The following is a 20,203-nucleotide window of genomic DNA, read 5'->3' as shown; positions in this document are numbered from 1 at the left end:
TGTAGCAGCAATGAAACCTTAGCTGGCCCAATTTACCCAATGACCCATTTTGACCCATTAGCATTACCAGAATTGTTATTCAAATGATTGTAGTTAAGAAAAAATACCATACAATTCCTATGTATTATTATTTAAATATTAAAATATTATGCATATCTTTTTTGTCCTTTGTGGAAGTAGGATTATTTCTGGACAGTTGATCACAAATAGAAGCAATTTGGAGTCATCACCATGCACTTGAAGAGTTAACCATCTTTGTCTGGTGCAGTCGTGATATTTTTCAGACCAGCTAATTAATGAAAGTGATGAACAAATACTGATGTATGAAGAAATGCAGACTGTAGAACTATGGCAACAAACCTGAGACAAAATGAAAATTAAAAAGAATTAATACAGCGCAAGAATGAGTATAAGAACCTGACTAATGAACACAAAATGATTTGATTTGCAATATAGTTTTCCCCCAGTGTTATAATCCCAATTGAGAGATTGACAAAGAGGATTTAATCATAAAAGATTTTGTAGTTGAGGTTGCATCAGTGAAAACTGAGCAACAAGATACGTATTAAACTCTATACAGATGGAAAACGAAAGAAGTGTATCATCCGACTATACACACTACTCTGTGAACTAATGGATGGGTCAAAGAGCCAACCAAAAAATATTATAAATTGTTGGCAAGCTTATTAATTGTTTCATAACATACATTTGAAATGAATGATATTTGCAATGTCATGTCCACACAGATTCTCTAGCATGCCATAAGAATGTATAATAAAAGAGATATTACAACAGAAGAGATTGAGAAACTTTATTGGTTTTTATGTTCACCTTTTCAACACACTTCATTGGTGTAAAATAAAATGTAAAAATAGAGAAGGAATTTCCCTATGAGGAATCAATAAACGAATAATAAAATAATAAAATATAAAATAATATTGTACCACAGCTAAAAGAGACAAGCCATTAACTTAAATTTAAACTCAGAAGATGGGACTGTAAATGATTTTCCTTCAGTTATTGAGAAGTAAAGACAATTTGCCTGGAATTATCTGAACTGGTTTTATACCCTGGGTAAAGTATGCTAAGCTTGAATTTTGAAAACATACTCGTGACTGTCTCGTGTTTGCATATCTGCAGTGCAGTTCCGCTTTCCACCTCTGGGGCGAGACAGCGAGTCTCTCAACATTTCTTTTGCACTTTTTCATGGCAGAGAAGAAGTTTCAGATTTTGGGGGGTGAGGGGCTGGCCTTTTTTTGTTCCGCTGGAGAATCCTGCTTGAACGGTGAGCAGGAACACAACAGACCGACAAGAAATCACAGCGCCGCGGACAATCGGCCAAACCCCAGCGCCGGGGAGGAAGACTTGCTAAAATCGGACGGTATCGCCCTCCAGCTCTGCTGTGACTAGCTCCAGGGTCAACGAGCACACAGGCAACTGCCAGCTATCTCCGTTAGCCTCAACTCCTCTGCGGGTCTGGGGGGGCTCTGGAAGGGGCAAGGGGCGGGGGTACACCGAGAAGGGAGAAGACTACACGCCGTGAGGAGGGGGCTGGAAGTCTGAGACGCTTCCACCCTGAAGGGGCCGGCGGTTTGGCCACAGCACCCCGGACTATCTAGCTTGTACCCGCGCGGCTAAGTGAATGGGATGGAGCCGGGACCGTCTGGCGCTGGTAGGTTTATTTTTACTTCCCAGGTTTAAATGAGACACATATTTATAGTGTGGTTATGGCTACAGGTATAGACTCCAGTTAAGAAACGGGCCACCGTAGCCTTGGCCTTAGCGTCAGGGGGATGCACGGGGAGGGAGGCTTGGGGTCAACCCTCTCGGTTGCATCTCAGCGTTTACAGAGAGATGGAGGGGTCTCCCTCGCTGTCTGAGCGCACAGCTCTTAGCAGAAAACCTTATTATTTATCTCGATTTATAGCCGTAGACTGACAATATCCTCAGCCGTGCGCGGGGGCAGGGAGGTCGTGGGAATCTCGCTGAGGAGGGACGAGGTGAAGCCCGCCTTCAAGCAGCAGCAGCAGCAGCAGCAGCTGGCTGCACCCCACACGCCCCACACAGACCACCAGCCTCCCAGCCTCCCCTTTAAACACTGACAGGTTATAGTAGCTCACACTCCTAATGTTATCTCAAGAGTGTTTGACTCAAATGCACACAATCGGCCCTTCCATCTTTACGTGAGACTAAAACTAACCCTTAGTTGTGATATCTGCACATTATCTGCCGCTTGAGCTGAAAGAAGAGACCTGTTTGTAGAATTGAGGAGAGAGGCATGGCCAGTGTATTTGTATGTATGCTTTACTTGAGATTTATAGCCAGCGTCCATTGGTGCCAGAGATGATCTTTATTTGGCAATCCTCTTGTCTACACTGGGGCGTGGAGGCGAGCAATTAGAGAAACTAGGCGCCAGAGTTTGACTGCATGCCCAGGTCTCAAGTCCACGCATCGCGGAAAACCTTGAACCTTATTTGCTGTAATGCTTTTAATATAGTGCTCTGTCTTTTTATTGAGGCGGTGCTGTGAATGCCTGGGCCCCGGTGATCATCTCTGAATAGTTTTTTTTTTTTTTTTTTTCCGTTCGCTGAATTTATTTGCACAATTAGCTGAGATTGAAATCACCTTGTCAATCTAGATCATGAACCTTGAACGCGGTTGAAAAGGCTTGTTTTTGTTTTTGGGAGGATGGGGGGAGGGCCCCCGGGGCCCCTCATTACAAAGTCTGCTTTTGTGCTTGAAGTGTGATGATTCAATGTGCAATTTTCCAAGTCTGATCTGATTGCCATCTTTAGCTCGTGGTCAACAGCCAAATATTTAGAGACATAACTATTTGGGCCAGAACAGTTGGTGGATAATTGGGTCTTACTTCTCATTTGAGTTCTTGGCTACTTGTGATGACCAATCAGGGTCTACAGTGAGCATTAAATACCGTTCCATATGTTTCTTTTCATATTTCAGTGTGTATTTGTGTTTAGGCTCAGCAGTACTAGCTCCTCATATGTTCTGCTCTTGCCACCAGACTTTTGAGGATATTACACTGAACTTGGAATGTAAAACAAAAACAAAGTATAGTGTAGTTGTATTATTTCAGAACTGTGCCCAGTAAGCCAGTACACATTATCCCGGATAAATGTTTAAATAGTAATTCTCCTGTGAATTGGTCTCATTACGTCATTGTTAAAACGGTAAGTGGTGAGTATGATCGTGTTGTGATGCAGCACTGAAGCTGTGCCATAAGTCTTACAGCCCGGGAAAGACAGCCATTGTGTTGGGCTATGTGAGAGGGCTGGCTCTGCTTCTCACCATCTGCCTTCACTGGCACGCGGGCGAAGTGTGTGTCATTGTGTGCAACAGTCACAACGGGCACGTTCACACACATGCATGCTATCTAGCACATAGAGTACGTGTGTTCACCACATGCCTGATGTCTGTGTTTACAGTGCGGGTCAAACGTGTGATCCGACACTAAGCAGAGCATCTTTCGGTGTCTCTTTTTTTTTCAGGCTCACCGCGCCTGTTAAGTTTATAACATTCGGAAGTCTTGGAGAAAAAAAGGATTGGGCGGTATATTTGACACAAGGATTTCCACAGCAGCTATTTAAAGCAGAGTTTTTACTCAGGCACCCTGTCCCGGTGTGGGAACACGGCCAGTGCAGGAGCAAAAAGGCCAAGGTCTCTTCAGTGTGGCCACAGTGGCTCTGTGCCTCCTCCTGTCTTAGCCCCATCCCCCCCCCCTCCACCCCCCCAACACACACCCTCACACACACACTCACAGACAGGTCCCCTGATATCCATGACAATACTGTGTTGCCGTGGTGTCTCCATGGTGAGGCTGGGAATGTACGGGGGGGGGGGGGGGGGGCTGTGTTTGTGTGCATGGGTGTGTGTTCACCGTAGCAAGGGCGATCACGCTGTCGTACACCGTGTGTCTGTGTGTGAGAGATGGAGGAGCGGGGCAGCTGGGGTCTTTGTTGTGGTGGAGGAGGGCTGTTCTCTGGGGACCTTGAGGTTAAGGCAGTGGGCCCCTCTCAGGCAGGAGTCACAGCTAGACTCACATGTAGTACCCACCCCTTTTTTTTTTTTCTTTTTCTTTTCTTTTTTTTTTTACCAGATCTTCTGACTCAATCAGACTTTTATCACATAAAACCAGTGTGGCCACTGATGATCACGAGTCAGAGGGATGAACGTTACATCATAAAATAAGGCTTCTGTAGACCTACACTATATGAGGACATATTCCAATGTAAAGATATATGAAAGCAGAAATCAGACAGTGTCCTAAAGTACAAAGGCTTTGGTCCATCAAGCTGCTGGTCACACTTGATTATTATTATTATTTTTACTTATTTATTTTTTTAAAGTAGTTGCCAGCTATAATTTCAGCCCTATTATTAGTCAGTCTATTTGAATTTTCCTGATTCCTTCATTAAATTGTATTGTCAGAAATATTAGAAAAGGCTGTTATTTGGCAAATTTGTCCAAGCAACGATCCGAGATTTACAGCAGTAAAAAGCATAAAACGCTTAAGTCGTAGAAGCTGGAGCCGACAGATGTTTGCCACTTTTACTTAAACAATTAACCAATGAGCAGAATGGCTTGTAATTAGTTTGAGGGAAGTGATCAGCAGCACACAACAGATTGCCATAACTGAACACGACACTTTTCTACTTAAAGAGAAACTTTACTAACTTGTGTCTTTCCATCCTTCCCTATTCCTCTTCTTTGTTCATCATCTTCTTTTTTTTTTTTTTTTTGTCTTGTCAATATTCCCCTCATTGCACTTCTTCATTAACATTATACTGTCTCTGTCTCTGGCCCTAAATGCACAATCTGCTGCTTAACTTTTTCCCCGTCGTTGTCATGGTCTATCTTCCCTCTCCTTGCCTTCCTGCCCCTGCAACTGACTTGTTGTGGCCACTTATCATGTCTTCTTTTCCCATGCTTCCTTCCTGGCCTGTGCCCACGTTTCTTGCCCTGTTTGCCCCTTGTGTTCACAACCACTTCCTTTGCCACCTCTGCTCTTCTCTGTATCTGTCACGTGTCTGCTTTGCCCATTCCTTTCTTTCCTTTTACTTATTCTTTTTCCTGTCCTCTCCCTTGCCCGTTTTGTATTCACTTGCGTCATTCCAACTGTATTCGCTATGAAACGTCTCTTCCTGTCCCTGACAATGAATTCCTATCCTGTCCAGTGCCCATGGGGGTCTTCCCCCCACCCCTGCAGCAGGTGTTCCATGCCCCCCGCCGGCCAGGCATGGGCACCGTGGGCAAGCCCATCAAGCTGCTGGCCAACTACTTTGAGGTGGAGATCCCAAAGATGGACGTCTATCACTACGAGGTGGACATCAAGCCCGACAAGTGCCCGCGACGAGTCAACAGGTAACAGAACACGTGGCGACTGTGGCTACAGCTTCAGTCACAATATTTCACGCATTTTTCTTTTCTTTTTTTTTTTCTTCGTTATTTCCCACATTCGTTTGAAAGATCGCTGCTTCTCACCTGTGGCTTGCGTTTGAGCTGAAAAATCTGCTGTGTGGTGCACTCTGAAATTGGATAATGAAAGCTCAACAGCCACCAGTAACCACTGTGCTGTCAGCTTTTTAAGGGGAAGTGTTAACAGCTTTCAGCTTTTAGCATAAAACTCTTCAACTTTTCAGCCTGCCTTAGTTGGGTGATGTTAAGCGGTTATGTTTAGAAAAATATTGAGTTGTGCTGCAGTATAGGTAGATATGAAGAGACATTTTCAGCGTATTTCACAAGCCTAATAATATGTTACATACTCAAAAAAGACTTACGTTAGCTGGGCCCATGTGGGCAGATGGTGGAGTCAAAAGTGAATCTTAACTGACCCGTTCACCTTGGCTGCTGTCACAAGAAGCCCTTGAATTGGCGACTGAACCGTGTGCGGCCTGAAGTTGTCTCAAAATCGAGACGCGGCCACTGATGGAGGAGATGGTTTCCAATCTGCCATGCAGTATGATGCAGATTCAGAATAGGCCCCGTCCAGTACGCATGCAGAGAACAGTGTCTTCACAGTTTTTAGTGGCCCTGCCCATTTTTCAGCTGTAACAAATTAAACAAAACAGAACTGCCATGTTCATGATTTGGCACAGTTAATACTTGAATCCGAGCAATGAACAGCCCGTAAAAATACATTTTAACATTCAAGGGGGACTCGTGCTGCATCTGTCTGCCTTGTGGACTTTTGTCATGACCCTCCAGAGAGTTGCTTCATTTAAAAAAGTGTTTTGCTTTATCTTCCTTTGAGGGGAACAGGTGCACAATACGTATGTTTTATCTCGTTTGATCCATGAGAACTGCTCCTTTCATGAAGGTATAAATTCTCTTTTTCTTTTTGTGCTTTGTTTTGTTGCTCTCACTACAACCCTGAAATGGTGCCACGCCTGTGCCTCTGCGGTCGTTGAGATATGGTTGGGTATCATATGCCACAGTTGTTTCATGCATGGACTATGTATCAGGGCCTGGCTAGGAGCAGGAATATAATATATAGTCCTTATTTCTTGTCTGTTCTGTGGCACCCAACTGTGGCTTACTAATGGCCTCAGGCTTCTGAATAATTGCTGATAATTATTTGTGTTAAGCGTAGAAACCCCCAATAAACAGTTACTGACAGTAATTGCAAAGGCGCGGCAGAGAGAGTAGCATCAAGCTGTTAGAAGCCATATACTCACTTGACGGTATTTCATCGCCTTGAGCCGCTTAAATTAATTAAATAATTCCCTTGTTTCGTTTGTCGCTCGAAGAGAAATGAATAGCTGATCTGGAAACCTGAACAGAGTGCCGGTGCCAGTATTTATTTCTGTCAATTAAAACAGGCCTTTTCCGATGCCAGTGTCGTCTGTTTTGAGTTAAGCAAATTATCTTTAATTCAAAATCCTTTAGGATCTCGGCAGATGTTTTCCAGAGAACACACACCAGGAAAAATCTTTGAGCTTTGTCATCTTCCCAATTAACAAACCGTTTTGTATATGGTAACAAAGCAACTCGTTTTGTATATATGATTCAACAGCTTTAGGTATCAGAAATTCTGTAATGCTAATCTGAGAATGTGCTGGTGCCACCTCCTCTAACGTGCACAATGTGTGAGCTTCTGTTCCTTTGAGTTTGGAGGTTTGAGACAAAGGATCCAAGAAGCCATGAAAAGGTCAAGCCCTTTGACCTTTCCCTTTCAAAACGACTCTTCATCCCCCCACACTTAAACGAAGGCCAAGGAAGTTCGCACCGAAACGTGGCCCCCACCACCACGTGCACCCTCTCTCTTTTTGTCCTTGACTCTCCCCCCGTGACCACGGGACGTTGCACCCACCAGCTGTATCCTGCTTGATCAATATCCTATCATCTTAAGAACTGTCCCCCTCAATCGTGATTGAGCACCTCGATGTGGCTGTGCGTTTAATTAGCTGAGTGGGAGTTGTGCCTCTTTCTGGTGCGCAGTAATCCCACCTTGTCGTGTTTCTGTGTGCGTTGCGTCCTACAGGGAGGTGGTGGAGTACATGGTGCAGCACTTCAAGCCCCAGCTCTTCGGTGACAGGAAGCCGGTGTACGATGGCAAGAAGAACATCTATACCGTGCTAGCACTTCCTATTGGGAGCGAGAAGGTAAATGTTTGCCGAGGTTTTGTGTTGCGCTGTTGCACCACTCCGTAATCACTCGCTAATTTCTCCTCGGGGATCAATAAAGTCTTAAGCCCTTTTCAGGTGGGAATTACGGAATTCCTCTAGAGGAGAAGTGTTAGTTGAATTGTGCTGAAAAGTGTGTTCTATTTTTAATGTGCCGCAGACCACACATTGTATGTCTTCATCCCATATTATAAACAATGACAAACACCTACTCCTAACTGTCTGACAGTTTCCTTGTACATGAGTCAGTTAGTCAGTTTCTAACATGAAGTGAGTAGTTGGGGAAATCTTTTTCTTTCCTGAAGCAAGTTAGATCATTAGTTCTCTTATGTCTGTCTGGTAAATAATAGAGTCAGAGCCAACGACCAAAGTGCTGGTTTAGCATAAATACTGGACATGGGGAAGGTGGTTCTGTCCAAAGGAGTCTTGGCTGGATGTCAGGCGACCTGAGAGTGTCAAAAAGAGAATGTCCGTAGTAGTGAGATTTGCAGGTTTGTGTAAGATGTTTGTACTTTTGTGACAGACTGAGAATAACCTTAATAGCTTAATAACCCTAATATTTCTGCTAGTTCTGTGCAGCTTGTGCACGGTGCAGGTTTGAGGGTGACTTTGATTTTTTTCATTCATTCTCCCCAAGAGTTGCATAATAAAGCAAAGTAAAAAGAAAATGACTTCTTTCATGGTCCTCTTGCATTATAGTATATAGATATTTATAGTCATGAAAGTGTGCAGCTGATGTCTTTATTCCGCTTCTGGTTAATGTCCTCTACCACTTCAGGTGGATTTTGAGGTCACTATCCCTGGTGAGGGTAAGGATCGAATCTTCAAGGTGTCCATCCGTTGGCTGGCCAAAGTGTCATGGCGCCTGCTGCAGGAGACCCTGGTCAGTGGCCGGCTGCAGGTCCCCCTCGACTCAGTTCAAGCCCTGGATGTGGCCATGCGCCACTTGGCCTCTATGAGGTAGGAAGCCCTTATATCTTAGTTCGTCTGACACAGATACAAACGCACATAAGTTCAAGTGCTAAAAGTGATGTTCACAGATGTATCTATGCAGCCTGTACATGTTTACTGAGTTGCCCTCATCATGTAAATAAGGTGATCGTAGCTCAAAACTTGATAGCTGAGACCTGTGTCAAAAGGTTAAATAATAATGGCTTGGTCAAAACAGCTTTAAGCCATAGGTATTAGATATTTCTTTGCCTTTCAGAAAATATAGCACAGCACTGGCTTTACTGGATATGAGCTTAGGCTGAAGTTATGCTCTGAATTTGCGCATTCATCATGTTTCCACCCCCTCCAATTAGGTACACTCCCGTGGGTCGTTCATTTTTCTCCCCACCTGAAGGATACTACCACCCACTGGGTGGAGGAAGGGAGGTCTGGTTTGGCTTCCACCAGTCTGTGCGTCCCGCCATGTGGAAGATGATGCTTAACATCGATGGTGAGTCACTGACGACAAGTTCACCAGACTGTGTGGAGTCATGCAGTGATCTCAGTGGGTCTCACTGACACTGCATGATGAGACAGAAATGAAAGATGAAGTCCAAAGAGGAACTGAACCTTCATAAATCGAGAATGCAGCTTCTCTTTCTGTTGGCTGCTCGCAGCACTAGTCTGGATATGAATATGTGTATACTATGTGTATACTCTAAGGCTCAAAGCAGTTCTCGACATCCATACACCCGTGTTGCTCTCAGAGGTCTGTGAACATATTTCTGTTCTGTCTCCCTCTAGTGTCTGCCACGGCCTTTTACAAAGCCCAGCCTGTAATTGAATTCATGTGTGAGGTCTTGGATATTCGCAACATCGATGAGCAGCCTAAGACTCTCACTGACTCGCAAAGGGTCCGCTTTACAAAGGAGATAAAAGGTAATCCACAGGGCATTGTGAAAACACTTTCCAAACATCGTGATGTGCCCAGTGCGAGAAGAATCCTTAAAATCTATACGCCTCTATGCCCTTTTCTAAAGCAAACCACTTATTGTTGGCAGGCCTGAAGGTGGAGGTGACCCACTGTGGCCAAATGAAGAGGAAGTATCGTGTATGCAATGTCACCAGACGGCCTGCCAGCCACCAAACGTAAGAGCAACTCTGGACCACATTCCACATCGCATCCATCATTTTTATTATTTTTCAATGTATACAAACATTGTTAGCTCAGCTGTGTCTGTGTTGGACCAACACATTGCCACGTTGTCAGCACCTTCATTTCTAGTTCCTGCTAGCCTGGCAGCGTGAGTCTGGTAACACTCCATTAGGATTTCTTTATGGGGCTTCTTCCAACCAATATAGAGAAAACTAATCTGGAAATAAACTGGAGCATTTCTCAACTGAAGGATTTCAGACCAACTTTCTTGTAGTTTAATATAGTGTCACCTTTACAAGTATGTGTTGGAATATGTATCTATAATAAATGAACAAATGTCTACGTTAATATTTGCAAGTATTTGTTCTTTAAACCGGAAACAATAAAACGAATATAAATCTACTATAACTGTACTTCTTAATTTAATACATACCTATTTAGGCTGTTAATAACTGGAGAAGCAGTTGTAATACACCAATGCAATGAAGTAGGCTAACGCTAATACCTCGGATCTTTGTTTTTCTGCCAGGTTTCCACTCCAGCTTGAAAGCGGGCAGACAGTAGAATGTACAGTGGCTCAGTACTTCAAGCAGAAGTACAACTTGCAGCTCAAATACCCCCACCTGCCTTGTCTACAGGTGGGACAGGAACAGAAGCACACTTATCTTCCCCTGGAGGTGAGGAACCAGTAAAGAATGTGATGAATACTGTTCTGAGATGCAGCCATTTTTACTGTATTTTAATAACGAATGTTTACGCTCTAGTGATCCTGTATTTACTCATTCCAGGTGTGTAACATTGTAGCCGGTCAGAGATGCATCAAAAAACTGACAGATAACCAGACCTCCACTATGATCAAAGCCACAGCTCGCTCTGCACCCGACAGACAGGAGGAGATCAGCAGGCTGGTGAGTTGTAAAGAGAAGTGGTGGATTGAGGCATCATGTAACGTCCAGGGATGTATGAGGCAGTGATGCCTGATTCGTGTCCTTCTCTCTCCTCAGATGAAGAATGCTAACTTCAACCTAGACCCGTACATCCAGGAGTTTGGGATCAAGGTGAAAGATGACATGGCCGAGGTGACGGGTAGAGTGCTGCCGGCTCCTATTCTTCAGTATGGAGGACGGGTAAGACATGCTTCTTTCACCAGCGTAAAGAAAACTTGTGATTGCAAGAATGCATCACTCATTTGCATGTTTTTGCACAAAGCAATTTACATAGTTTTGCTGTGGACCTAATTTTTCCTCTGGTCCTATCTTCTTCAGAACCGCGCCATTGCCACCCCCAACCAGGGAGTGTGGGATATGAGGGGGAAGCAGTTTTATAATGGAATTGAGATCAAAGTGTGGGCTATTGCCTGCTTTGCCCCCCAGAAACAGTGCAGAGAAGAGGTGCTCAAGTAAGTACTAATGAGTGGTAGCAGTGGGACTTCTTGTTTTATTGAGGGGCTGTGTCTTGCGTTGGATAGAGGTTACTCATTAGATTCACTTTCAATTTAGATACTTAGCTTGCAGGAGAAAAAGTGCCATTATAAAGGTTTTATTTTAAAAAAACAAAGTCAATCTTTTTGGTAATTCTTTACCCTAAGTGTATTTTGTCTGTTCGGAACAACTCTAAAGCAGGGACAGAATTACACAAGACAACGCAGCCTCTTGATACCTTAGGTTTTTTGCTGCAGTTTTTACATCGACTGCACTCTTGATTTCTTTTCAGGAACTTCACGGACCAGCTGCGTAAAATCTCTAAGGATGCTGGAATGCCAATTCAGGGCCAACCGTGCTTCTGTAAATACGCCCAGGGAGCAGACAGCGTGGAGCCCATGTTCAGACACCTGAAGAACACCTACTCTGGACTTCAGCTCATCATCGTCATCCTTCCAGGAAAAACGCCAGTCTACGGTACTTAGTTTTGTTAATCTTTGAACGAAACAATTAAATGCTGTGGTCACCAGTCTTTGCTGTGAAAGCATCGTCATCATGGAATTTTTGAAAAGCTGTAGTGTAAAATAATAACTCGGTGCTGATAGGGGAAATCAAGCACTCAGTCAAGTGAACCGCATTTTATAGATGGAGTTTTGCTCTTATCAATAGTATACGACACTATTGACAAATGTTGGCATATAAGGAGAAACTGCGCCACCGTCTTGCCACCGATTGTCATGGTGAAAGAGACAGTGGAACAGAGAAGAAAGAGCTTGGGAAAGACAGATGGTGAAGGATAGATGGATAATAGAACATATTTAGAACATATAGAACATATCTATCCAACACCATGTAGCGTGTACTTGTTTTACATCGCATTTTAATGTGCGGTTGAAACTTTCCAATTCAGCGGAGGTGAAGCGCGTGGGGGACACCCTCTTGGGCATGGCGACCCAGTGTGTTCAGGTGAAGAACGTGGTGAAGACGTCACCTCAGACCCTCTCCAACCTCTGCCTCAAGATCAATGTGAAGCTGGGAGGCATCAACAACATCCTGGTGCCTCACCAACGGTAAGATTCAGTTTGAGCCACTTTACATGTACACATATTAGATATGGTCTTTTCTGTAACAGATATTAGATATATCCTGCAGCATGAAGATAAATAATACTTCCATCACAGTATAAGTGTAGGTCACATGTGTCAAACATACGGCCCCTGGACCAAAAGCAGCCTGCCAGAGGGGTCAATCTGGCCCACTGCATGAATTTGGAAAGTAATGAAATGAAAATAACTGCAAACTGCTGTTTTAGACAGAGCAGTGGACAGAACACAACACTGAGACCCAGGACTAAACAGCAGACAGCAATTTACACAACCTTATTTATTATTTTTAAGAAATAATAACTTTATTAAATATAAACAATGTCCTAATTTACTTGTTCTTCCTTCCACTATTGTGGTTATTATGCTATTATCTGCTTGAGATCAAATTTGGTGTTATGTGGTTGTATCTGAACTGAAATGAGTTTGTATAGGTGTTTAAGCCTTGTTATCCATTCACATAAATCTACTGCCACAGTTCTTTGCTCTTGACACTAAATCTGTGTCAGTATTAAATCGGTAGAATTATACATTTTACACATATTGTATACAATTTAATGTGCCATTATTCAGTTGAGATTTTTCTTATCTGAGATCCATCTCACCATTTCACCATGTGATGGTAATACAGTATAACACCTCAAAAGCAAACCTGCACTCCCTGGATCAGCAAGTTCACGTTGCATCTCCTCCTCTGTTTTCTGTCTCAGGTCAGCGGTGTTTCAGCAGCCGGTTATCTTCCTGGGAGCAGACGTCACACACCCCCCTGCCGGAGATGGCAAGAAGCCCTCCATTACTGCTGTAAGTCCCGGAGATAACGCCTTCACTAAGCTTCGCATAGCTGACCTCAAATACAATCTCAGGAAGAGGAACGGAATGTGCAAGTAAGGTGTGTCGCATAGAGGCAGGCCGCTTGTCAAAGTTGGGGCGTGCAGGTTAAACCCATGATTACTTCCTTAATCAAACCAAAATACAAGTCAGATTTAATTACTGATAGAAACAGATTACATGATCAAACTCAAATCAGGTAAATGGCTCCTTTTAAAGACAAAGAATTTTAGCCACAACAAGGATCTTTTTTCTATCCATTCAAAGTCACAACAGACATCAATCAATGGTATATCTATTGTTTTCTATAAATATCCACCAATCAATCCCAACATTACGGCACCAGTCACTGAATGAGATATTTTAGGCTGCAAGTGAATATTAGAGAGGTAGAAGCAGGAAATATGGGCAAGTACAGGAACTAAAGATTTATAGCTAGAAGGCTGGGTCAGAGGAACTGCAGCTGTTGCCGGGGTGTTGCCAGTCTTCAGTGTCAGTACCTATCAAAAGTGCTGAACTAGTGCTACATGGCACCAGGAAGCAAGGAACAACCCCTTGCCTTATTGTGGGGTGTGCGGAGGAACATTACATAGTAATGAAATCATCAGTGCTATTCACTATACCTGTCAGTGGTCATAATGCTATGGCTGACTGGTGTACACGTTTTTGTAAAGTTAGAAACAGCCCACTTAAGTAAAATAATTAGTTGTGAGAAACTCTGATCTCAGCCCACATACAGAGTTCACTCCTTTTACAGGCAAAATCAAAAAATAGTTGCATGTAAATAATGCAAATCACCTTAAGATGTCATAGAAAAAACAAATGTCTGCTGTTGCTTGGTGACAGTCGCAAGAGGTGCTATGGCGCACATTAATAAAGGTACATTAAGAGAAGAATGGCACAGCTGAAATTCAAGTGCTTGAGGCAGAAAACTGAAGCGCCTCAAATCTGTTCAAATGAATTACAACTAATTTAAGAAAATAATGTCATGCTCAGTATTTTTAATCATCTGTATTATACGTGACATCAGTGTCTAGATTTATCAGAACTTTAAAACATCCACATGTTTAATTTCTGATGCATTAAAGTAGTAGTTAACACCCAAACACACCCTGCCTTAAATCTCGATTTTGTGACGTCTACAGTCGACTTTTAGACCTGATACGCGCTAAACGAGACCTAACAAAGGAAAAAAATGTAGTAAAAGAGGAGTTAGGGTGGGATGAAGGAAAACAAATGGCTCATCACTGACTCACATTCACAAAGGAAATGACGTCAACCCACGTCCGCCCTTGACCTCAGCTTGGCTGTGGTTGGCTGTGTTGTTGCCTAGCAATTATGACAAATGATTGAGTCATACAGAGGGAGGATAGGAGCGGAGAGTGGTGCTGATCATCTGGACCGAAGAGTAACCTGGTGAAAAGTGATGATTATAGTGTAAGTGTTGGAGTGAGGAGAAATAAAAGGTTCGTGTTGGGGCTTGTGCACTTCCCAGCTGCAGCCTTTAGGGGGTGCTAATGTTCACATATACACTCTGGGAAAAAAAACGTGATTCATATCTGTTAATGCACAACACGTCATGTTTAGTAGCTTTGTGTTATCTAAGTAGCATGTTTTGTTGTTTCTTTTTGTAATGTCTTCTATGTAGACGGATGTTTAGATTTACATTTACACATTATACTACATTCAAACCTTTCAGTTTCTTTTGGTTCTCAATCACACGTATATCTTTCTATGAAATGCATCACCGGACCCAAAGATACACTCCTTTGTATGTGTATACCCTTGGGAACCACTCAGCGACTCAGTCAGCGTTTAGCTCACGCTCCTTTTCTGCTCCCTCTTCCAGGTGGTAGGCAGTATGGATGCCCATCCCAGCAGATACTGTGCCACAGTGCGCGTCCAGAGACCCAGGCAGGAAATCATTGAAGATTTGTCCTACATGGTGCGTGAGCTGCTAATTCAGTTCTACAAGTCGACCCGCTTCAAGCCCACCAGGATTATTTTCTACAGGGATGGTGTTCCTGAGGGGCAGTTGCCGCAGGTAAGGTGCCTGTACGGACATCAGTGAATTGTCCAAAATGTTTTGAAATGTGTGATTTCTATTATTTTGACGAGTATCATGGAATTATGCTGCATTTTGTTTTTTGTTTTTTTCCACTTGAGTGCTAATTCATGATTTTGTTACGGGTAGATTCTCCACTACGAACTCCTGGCCATCAGAGATGCATGCATAAAGCTGGAGAAAGACTATCAGCCTGGTATCACTTACATTGTGGTACAGAAACGTCACCACACACGCCTATTCTGTGCTGACAAGTCTGAAAGGGTGAGCTTTGTTCCATTTTCTTACTCGATCATCTGCCATTCTGCATAAATAACAAACATTGATCTGTCTTTTAGATTGGGAAGAGTGGGAATATTCCTGCAGGGACTACAGTTGACACCAGCATCACTCATCCCTTTGAGTTTGACTTCTACCTGTGCAGCCATGCAGGCATACAGGTATGACACTTCTTTCACCTCACGATTATTTTACTCGGCCAGATTGCTTTGCATATATTTTCCATCTAATTTTCATTGTCCGTCACCAGGGTACCAGTCGGCCGTCTCATTACTACGTCTTATGGGACGACAATCGCTTCACGGCTGATGAGTTGCAGATTCTAACTTACCAGTTGTGCCACACTTACGTGCGTTGTACGCGCTCAGTCTCCATCCCTGCGCCAGCTTACTATGCTCGTCTTGTGGCCTTCCGTGCCCGCTACCATCTGGTAGACAAAGAACACGACAGGTTAGTGTGCTTATGGAAAATATACTACCGAGTTCCTTAACTCTTCGACCCTTTTAAATCTCTCACAACCCACACACACAGTCGTACACATCATCTGAGGGCTGTTGAGTTGATTTTGTTCACACCAAAATGGCTGCCATCAGAGAAGCCACAGGTTTAGATTCTGCTCTTGGAAAAGATATGCACGGAGAAATAACTTTGAACTGTTGTTTGTAAAAGAGAGATTAAGGCGTTTGTTACCAAGTGTACAGTATGCCACGTAATTCACTACTCTGATTGCTTGTTATCAATATCAGAGTTGCCTGTATCAGATAAAATGCCCCATAATGAAATCCAAACTGCAGTTCTGATAAGAACCAGTTGATTAGGTACTCTAGTAAAAAAAAACAAAGCAATCTAATGAAGGTTATGATATTCATTTGTTTAAAGTAACTGAAAGAGCTTGTAGGTTGTGGGACTTTTTCATTGTACTGACCTGTGTTTCTATTATTTTGGCAACCCCATTTTAGTCAGTGGGCTAGGCTAAATAACAGAAACTTTTATGTTTAATTCAATCCAACTACATCCTCTAAACTGATGGTACAGTTAAATTACCATCTTTCTTACTCTGTTACAACATAAACTGAAGATTGCAGTCATGAAGGGCCATTAAGTGCAGAAAAGTTCTCACTATTAGTACTTCACACTGTACTCAGTCAGTGCGTTTACATGCACGTGAAAAAAACGAATGCGGATCCACCAGAAGTAGCGTGAACATTACGTATAAGATTAAAAAATGTACTATTAACTGGTTGTTGTTTGAAATACCGGTCTGCCGCATGAACGACTCTTGTTTTATGAATCACACCTATTGCGTGTGATTGTATCACGTAATAGGTCAACCCGGAAATCAGGCCGTATTAACGTGGTATTATCCCGCTGAAAAGACACGTATCGCCACCTAGTGTGGAGGAGGAGAACAGTTATTCGATTTTCCTGCGCTGCATGTAAACTGGGACAAGAACTGTAGTGAGAAAGTCGAATTTTGAGCATAGCTCGATTAAGCTCTGCATGTAAACGCACTGAGTGAACTGGCAAGTGAGTGTACATCAAGACATAATACAACAGTTTTTTTTTTTAACACTGTCTGTACAAGTTTAAAATGGATTTTTTCTCTCCCTGTCGCCACCCTGCAGTGGAGAGGGCAGCCATGTGTCCGGTCAGAGTAACGGTCGGGACCCCCAGGCGCTGGCCAAAGCTGTTCAGATTCACCACGACACCCTGAGGACCATGTACTTCGCCTGAGCTCCACCTACCATCACCGCCATTGATCCCTCCCACCTCATTTCTACCTGAGTGGGCAGACGGCCCACAGCCACCTCATCCCCATCCCTTACTCCCAACGACTGCCCACTACGCATACACCACAGACCTGTCAGTCATTCACCTAAACCCAAGAAACATAAGGCCCCTCTCCCTCAACATACACAGACACTCTACAGCCTCATGCACTCAAAAGGTTATGAATATTATTGTTATTGTCATTTTGTTGTTTTTACTTTCACAGAACTATTGCTCTTTTTATGTTGGATTTTTAAAACGTGGGTATTATTATGTAATTGTATTGTACGCTACCTTCACACTCCTATGTATGTAAGTATGCAATACGGATGGGAGGGAAAATAGGCGATAAAAAGAAGACAAAATCTTAAAGGAAAAAAAAAAAAACTTTTTTAACTGCCACCACGATGCTGCCTCTTTACCCATCCGAATGCCGGATGCCAGTGTTCCAAGCCCCTTAGTATGGGGATCCTCCAAGGGGTGGTACTGGGCACGCACACTTACATGTATCATTTTAACGTTGTCATGAACTACATTCATGTTTTTAATGTTTTTGAATGATGTTAATTTTTTAAACAGCCTTGAGGAGTCTGAGGTATGGTACATTAGCACTTAGCGTTAGCATGTAGGTGCCACCAGTCCTGCACATAAGGAGTTTGTTAGTACATGGGAGGCTAGCCCTCTGGTCTTTATATTAGCAGAGACAGAAAGAGCAGGTGTAGCATATCGTAGATACTGGAGAGAAGTCCTGCCACACTCTCTGTGCTGGTTGGCCAGTCCCTTAGAGATTTCGCCTATAGAGGCAAGCTTAGCATAACAGTAGAGGGACCATTTGCATAGAGTGTATCAAATATACTTGCACCCCATGCACCTAAACCAGCATTATTAACCAGCCAAAAGTGATGCCAACCAATGGAAAAGGGGCACTTAAACAGGAAGATAATCTTTTGTTTCTGTACACATTGCTCTTTTAGGATTTACGAGGCACTTTTTTTTTTACTTATTGATTTATTTTACTTAAGAATAGTGAAACTGGTCTTTTCTGAGGCTTGACACGGACTACTTAGAAGTTTTCACACCCACACATGCACAGCTTTCAGAACAAAGGCAACAGGCAAAGTCAACACTATTCTGTAGATTTGAAAGCGGGCAAATAGACAAGCCTGTGATCACTTAAGTGCTGCAAAGCTGAACTCTCATTCAGCAGTCAACCTTATCCCGATTCATTCTGCACATTCCAACATGTACCAGCGGAGATGACGCCACATAGTGCGCTCTACTGTTCCACCCACGCACTTCTTTCAGTACCTGTCCTGAACCTGTCCAGTGTTTTTTTATTATTATTATTATTGTTATTATTATTTTATTTTATTTTAACACAAAGCTCTTCCCTCCACAGGCATTTACAACTTCTAGCCTGGATAGTAGAAGCACACACATGCATCTCTGCCCACTCAGTCTCAGTTTCTTAGCATGTGCCGATAAATCAGTTCAAATGCACTTCTCCCCTTATTTCCCTTGAAACCAAACTGTCACCCATCAGCCTTTCCATTATCACCTTCTATCCTTGCCAACTGTTCTCACTTTAAGCGTCACACCTGCAGCATCCCCTGCCCCAATCCCCTACTTTGTGTTAGCCAGTCCCTATTGGTGCTCTGTGTGCATGGGCAGCACAGATAGGGGATTGCTACATTGGACAGGGTGGGCCTCTACTAGTACTACTACTTAATATGCCCTGCCTTTACATCTAGTCACTTTCCGGATTTATGAAAAAGAAATGCATGTGATTATTCTTTATGACTGGATATTCTGAGCCACCTTACTTAGGTTTTCCTTAGAGGTAGGAGCCTCGCGCTCACCACTGCCTGTCAGTCGTTTTGCCTCGATTGTGTAATGGTTATAAAGACTTCTTTTGTTTTTCTTTGTCATTGTTATTAATATTGTGACTAGTGTCAGAGTGTATCCTCAAGAGGGCACTGGAGAGACGGTCTCAAAATTACACCTCAGTTGCCCTTTAAGCGCCTCAAACTTTGTCTGATGGTCAGAGCCCCTTTGAGCTGAAAGGGATTAAAAGATAAAGGATCAGATGAGTTTGATTTTTAAATCATGTTTATGAACTTGCATAATCAAAATGCCTTTGTACACCGTTTTACTGATCCTTCATTGTGTCCAAGGTGATTTGTATATATATGAATATATAATATTAACCTGTTATGTATTTTGGCCCACCAGTTCAGTTGACGGGCCTTTCACAGTTGGGGCCAGTGTTCTACCCCTCATTCTGTGCTTTAAAAAAGAAAAAAAAAAAGTCTGGGGGCATTTCCCAGCACCGCTGAAACCAGATGCAGTTCTTCACTCACTGAAGCCACAAAGCACCTTGCAAATGAGGGGGAGACGAAATGGCAGTCACCCTGAAAATGTATCATGTGGACACCGGAGAGTCCAGTCCTCTCCACACAGCCTCACGGTCTGACTAAGCAATATCGACGCCACTGATCAAGAACAGTCCTCGTCATAGCACTTCCCAATAGATTTGAATGAAAGGACATGGAAGCATATTATTTTGGCTCTGTATGTGATAGTATGGGAACTCTGTTGGGGAGGGTTATTTTTTAAAGAAAATAAAAAATGGTTTTTTATGACTCCCTGTTGTATTTTGGTCACTTTTCCATACAGTCACAACTGAAGGTGCAATGTATTAAAATCAAGGATAAAAAAAAAAAAAAAAAAACACTAAATGGAAGATTGTGTTGAGGACTGGGATTGCAGGATTGCACATGTTGAATATTTGGGGATGTGTTGATGCACATGCAGGTGTAGTTCATGATGTAAATGTTATTTAGAAGAAATGGGAAATCCGTGACTTATATAGGAGAAGATTTTGAGAAACAAGACCTTCCGTGTGAATGGGCGTTTAAGAGAAGTGTTCAGTATTGTCGGCTCCAAGAATGATTCATGGCGAATGTGTTGAGTCTTGTAGCGACCTAAAATCCACGAGCTTCTGCCGGTCA

At 43.0% G+C, this 20,203-nt stretch overlaps 1 protein-coding gene across 2 annotated transcripts; it reads left to right on the top strand.

Annotated features, from left to right (window-relative positions):
• Positions 1–1,184: 1,184 nt before the first annotated feature.
• Positions 1,185–19,834, top strand: ago1 (argonaute RISC component 1). Of its 2 annotated transcripts, none has more exons than XM_047598959.1 (19): positions 1,185–1,672; positions 5,193–5,379; positions 7,499–7,619; positions 8,419–8,600; positions 8,945–9,081; positions 9,375–9,509; positions 9,611–9,719; positions 10,256–10,403; positions 10,515–10,634; positions 10,731–10,853; positions 10,992–11,125; positions 11,440–11,624; positions 12,058–12,217; positions 12,961–13,051; positions 14,928–15,122; positions 15,273–15,407; positions 15,482–15,583; positions 15,673–15,872; positions 17,048–19,834. In XM_047598959.1, exons 1-19 carry the CDS (start codon positions 1,648–1,650, stop codon positions 17,154–17,156), a joined length of 2,598 nt encoding a protein of 865 aa, XP_047454915.1. In that variant the 5' UTR covers positions 1,185–1,647; the 3' UTR covers positions 17,157–19,834. The 2 variants fall into 2 exon arrangements, with proteins under 2 accessions (XP_047454915.1, XP_047454916.1); XM_047598960.1 differs by having other exon boundaries at positions 1,188–1,672; positions 9,632–9,719.
• The last annotated feature ends 369 nt before the right edge of the window (positions 19,835–20,203 follow it).

Source organism: Mugil cephalus, chromosome 11 (assembly GCF_022458985.1).
Source record: "Mugil cephalus isolate CIBA_MC_2020 chromosome 11, CIBA_Mcephalus_1.1, whole genome shotgun sequence".
NCBI lineage: Eukaryota > Metazoa > Chordata > Actinopteri > Mugiliformes > Mugilidae > Mugil > Mugil cephalus.
This window is presented reverse-complemented; position numbering and strand designations above follow the sequence as displayed.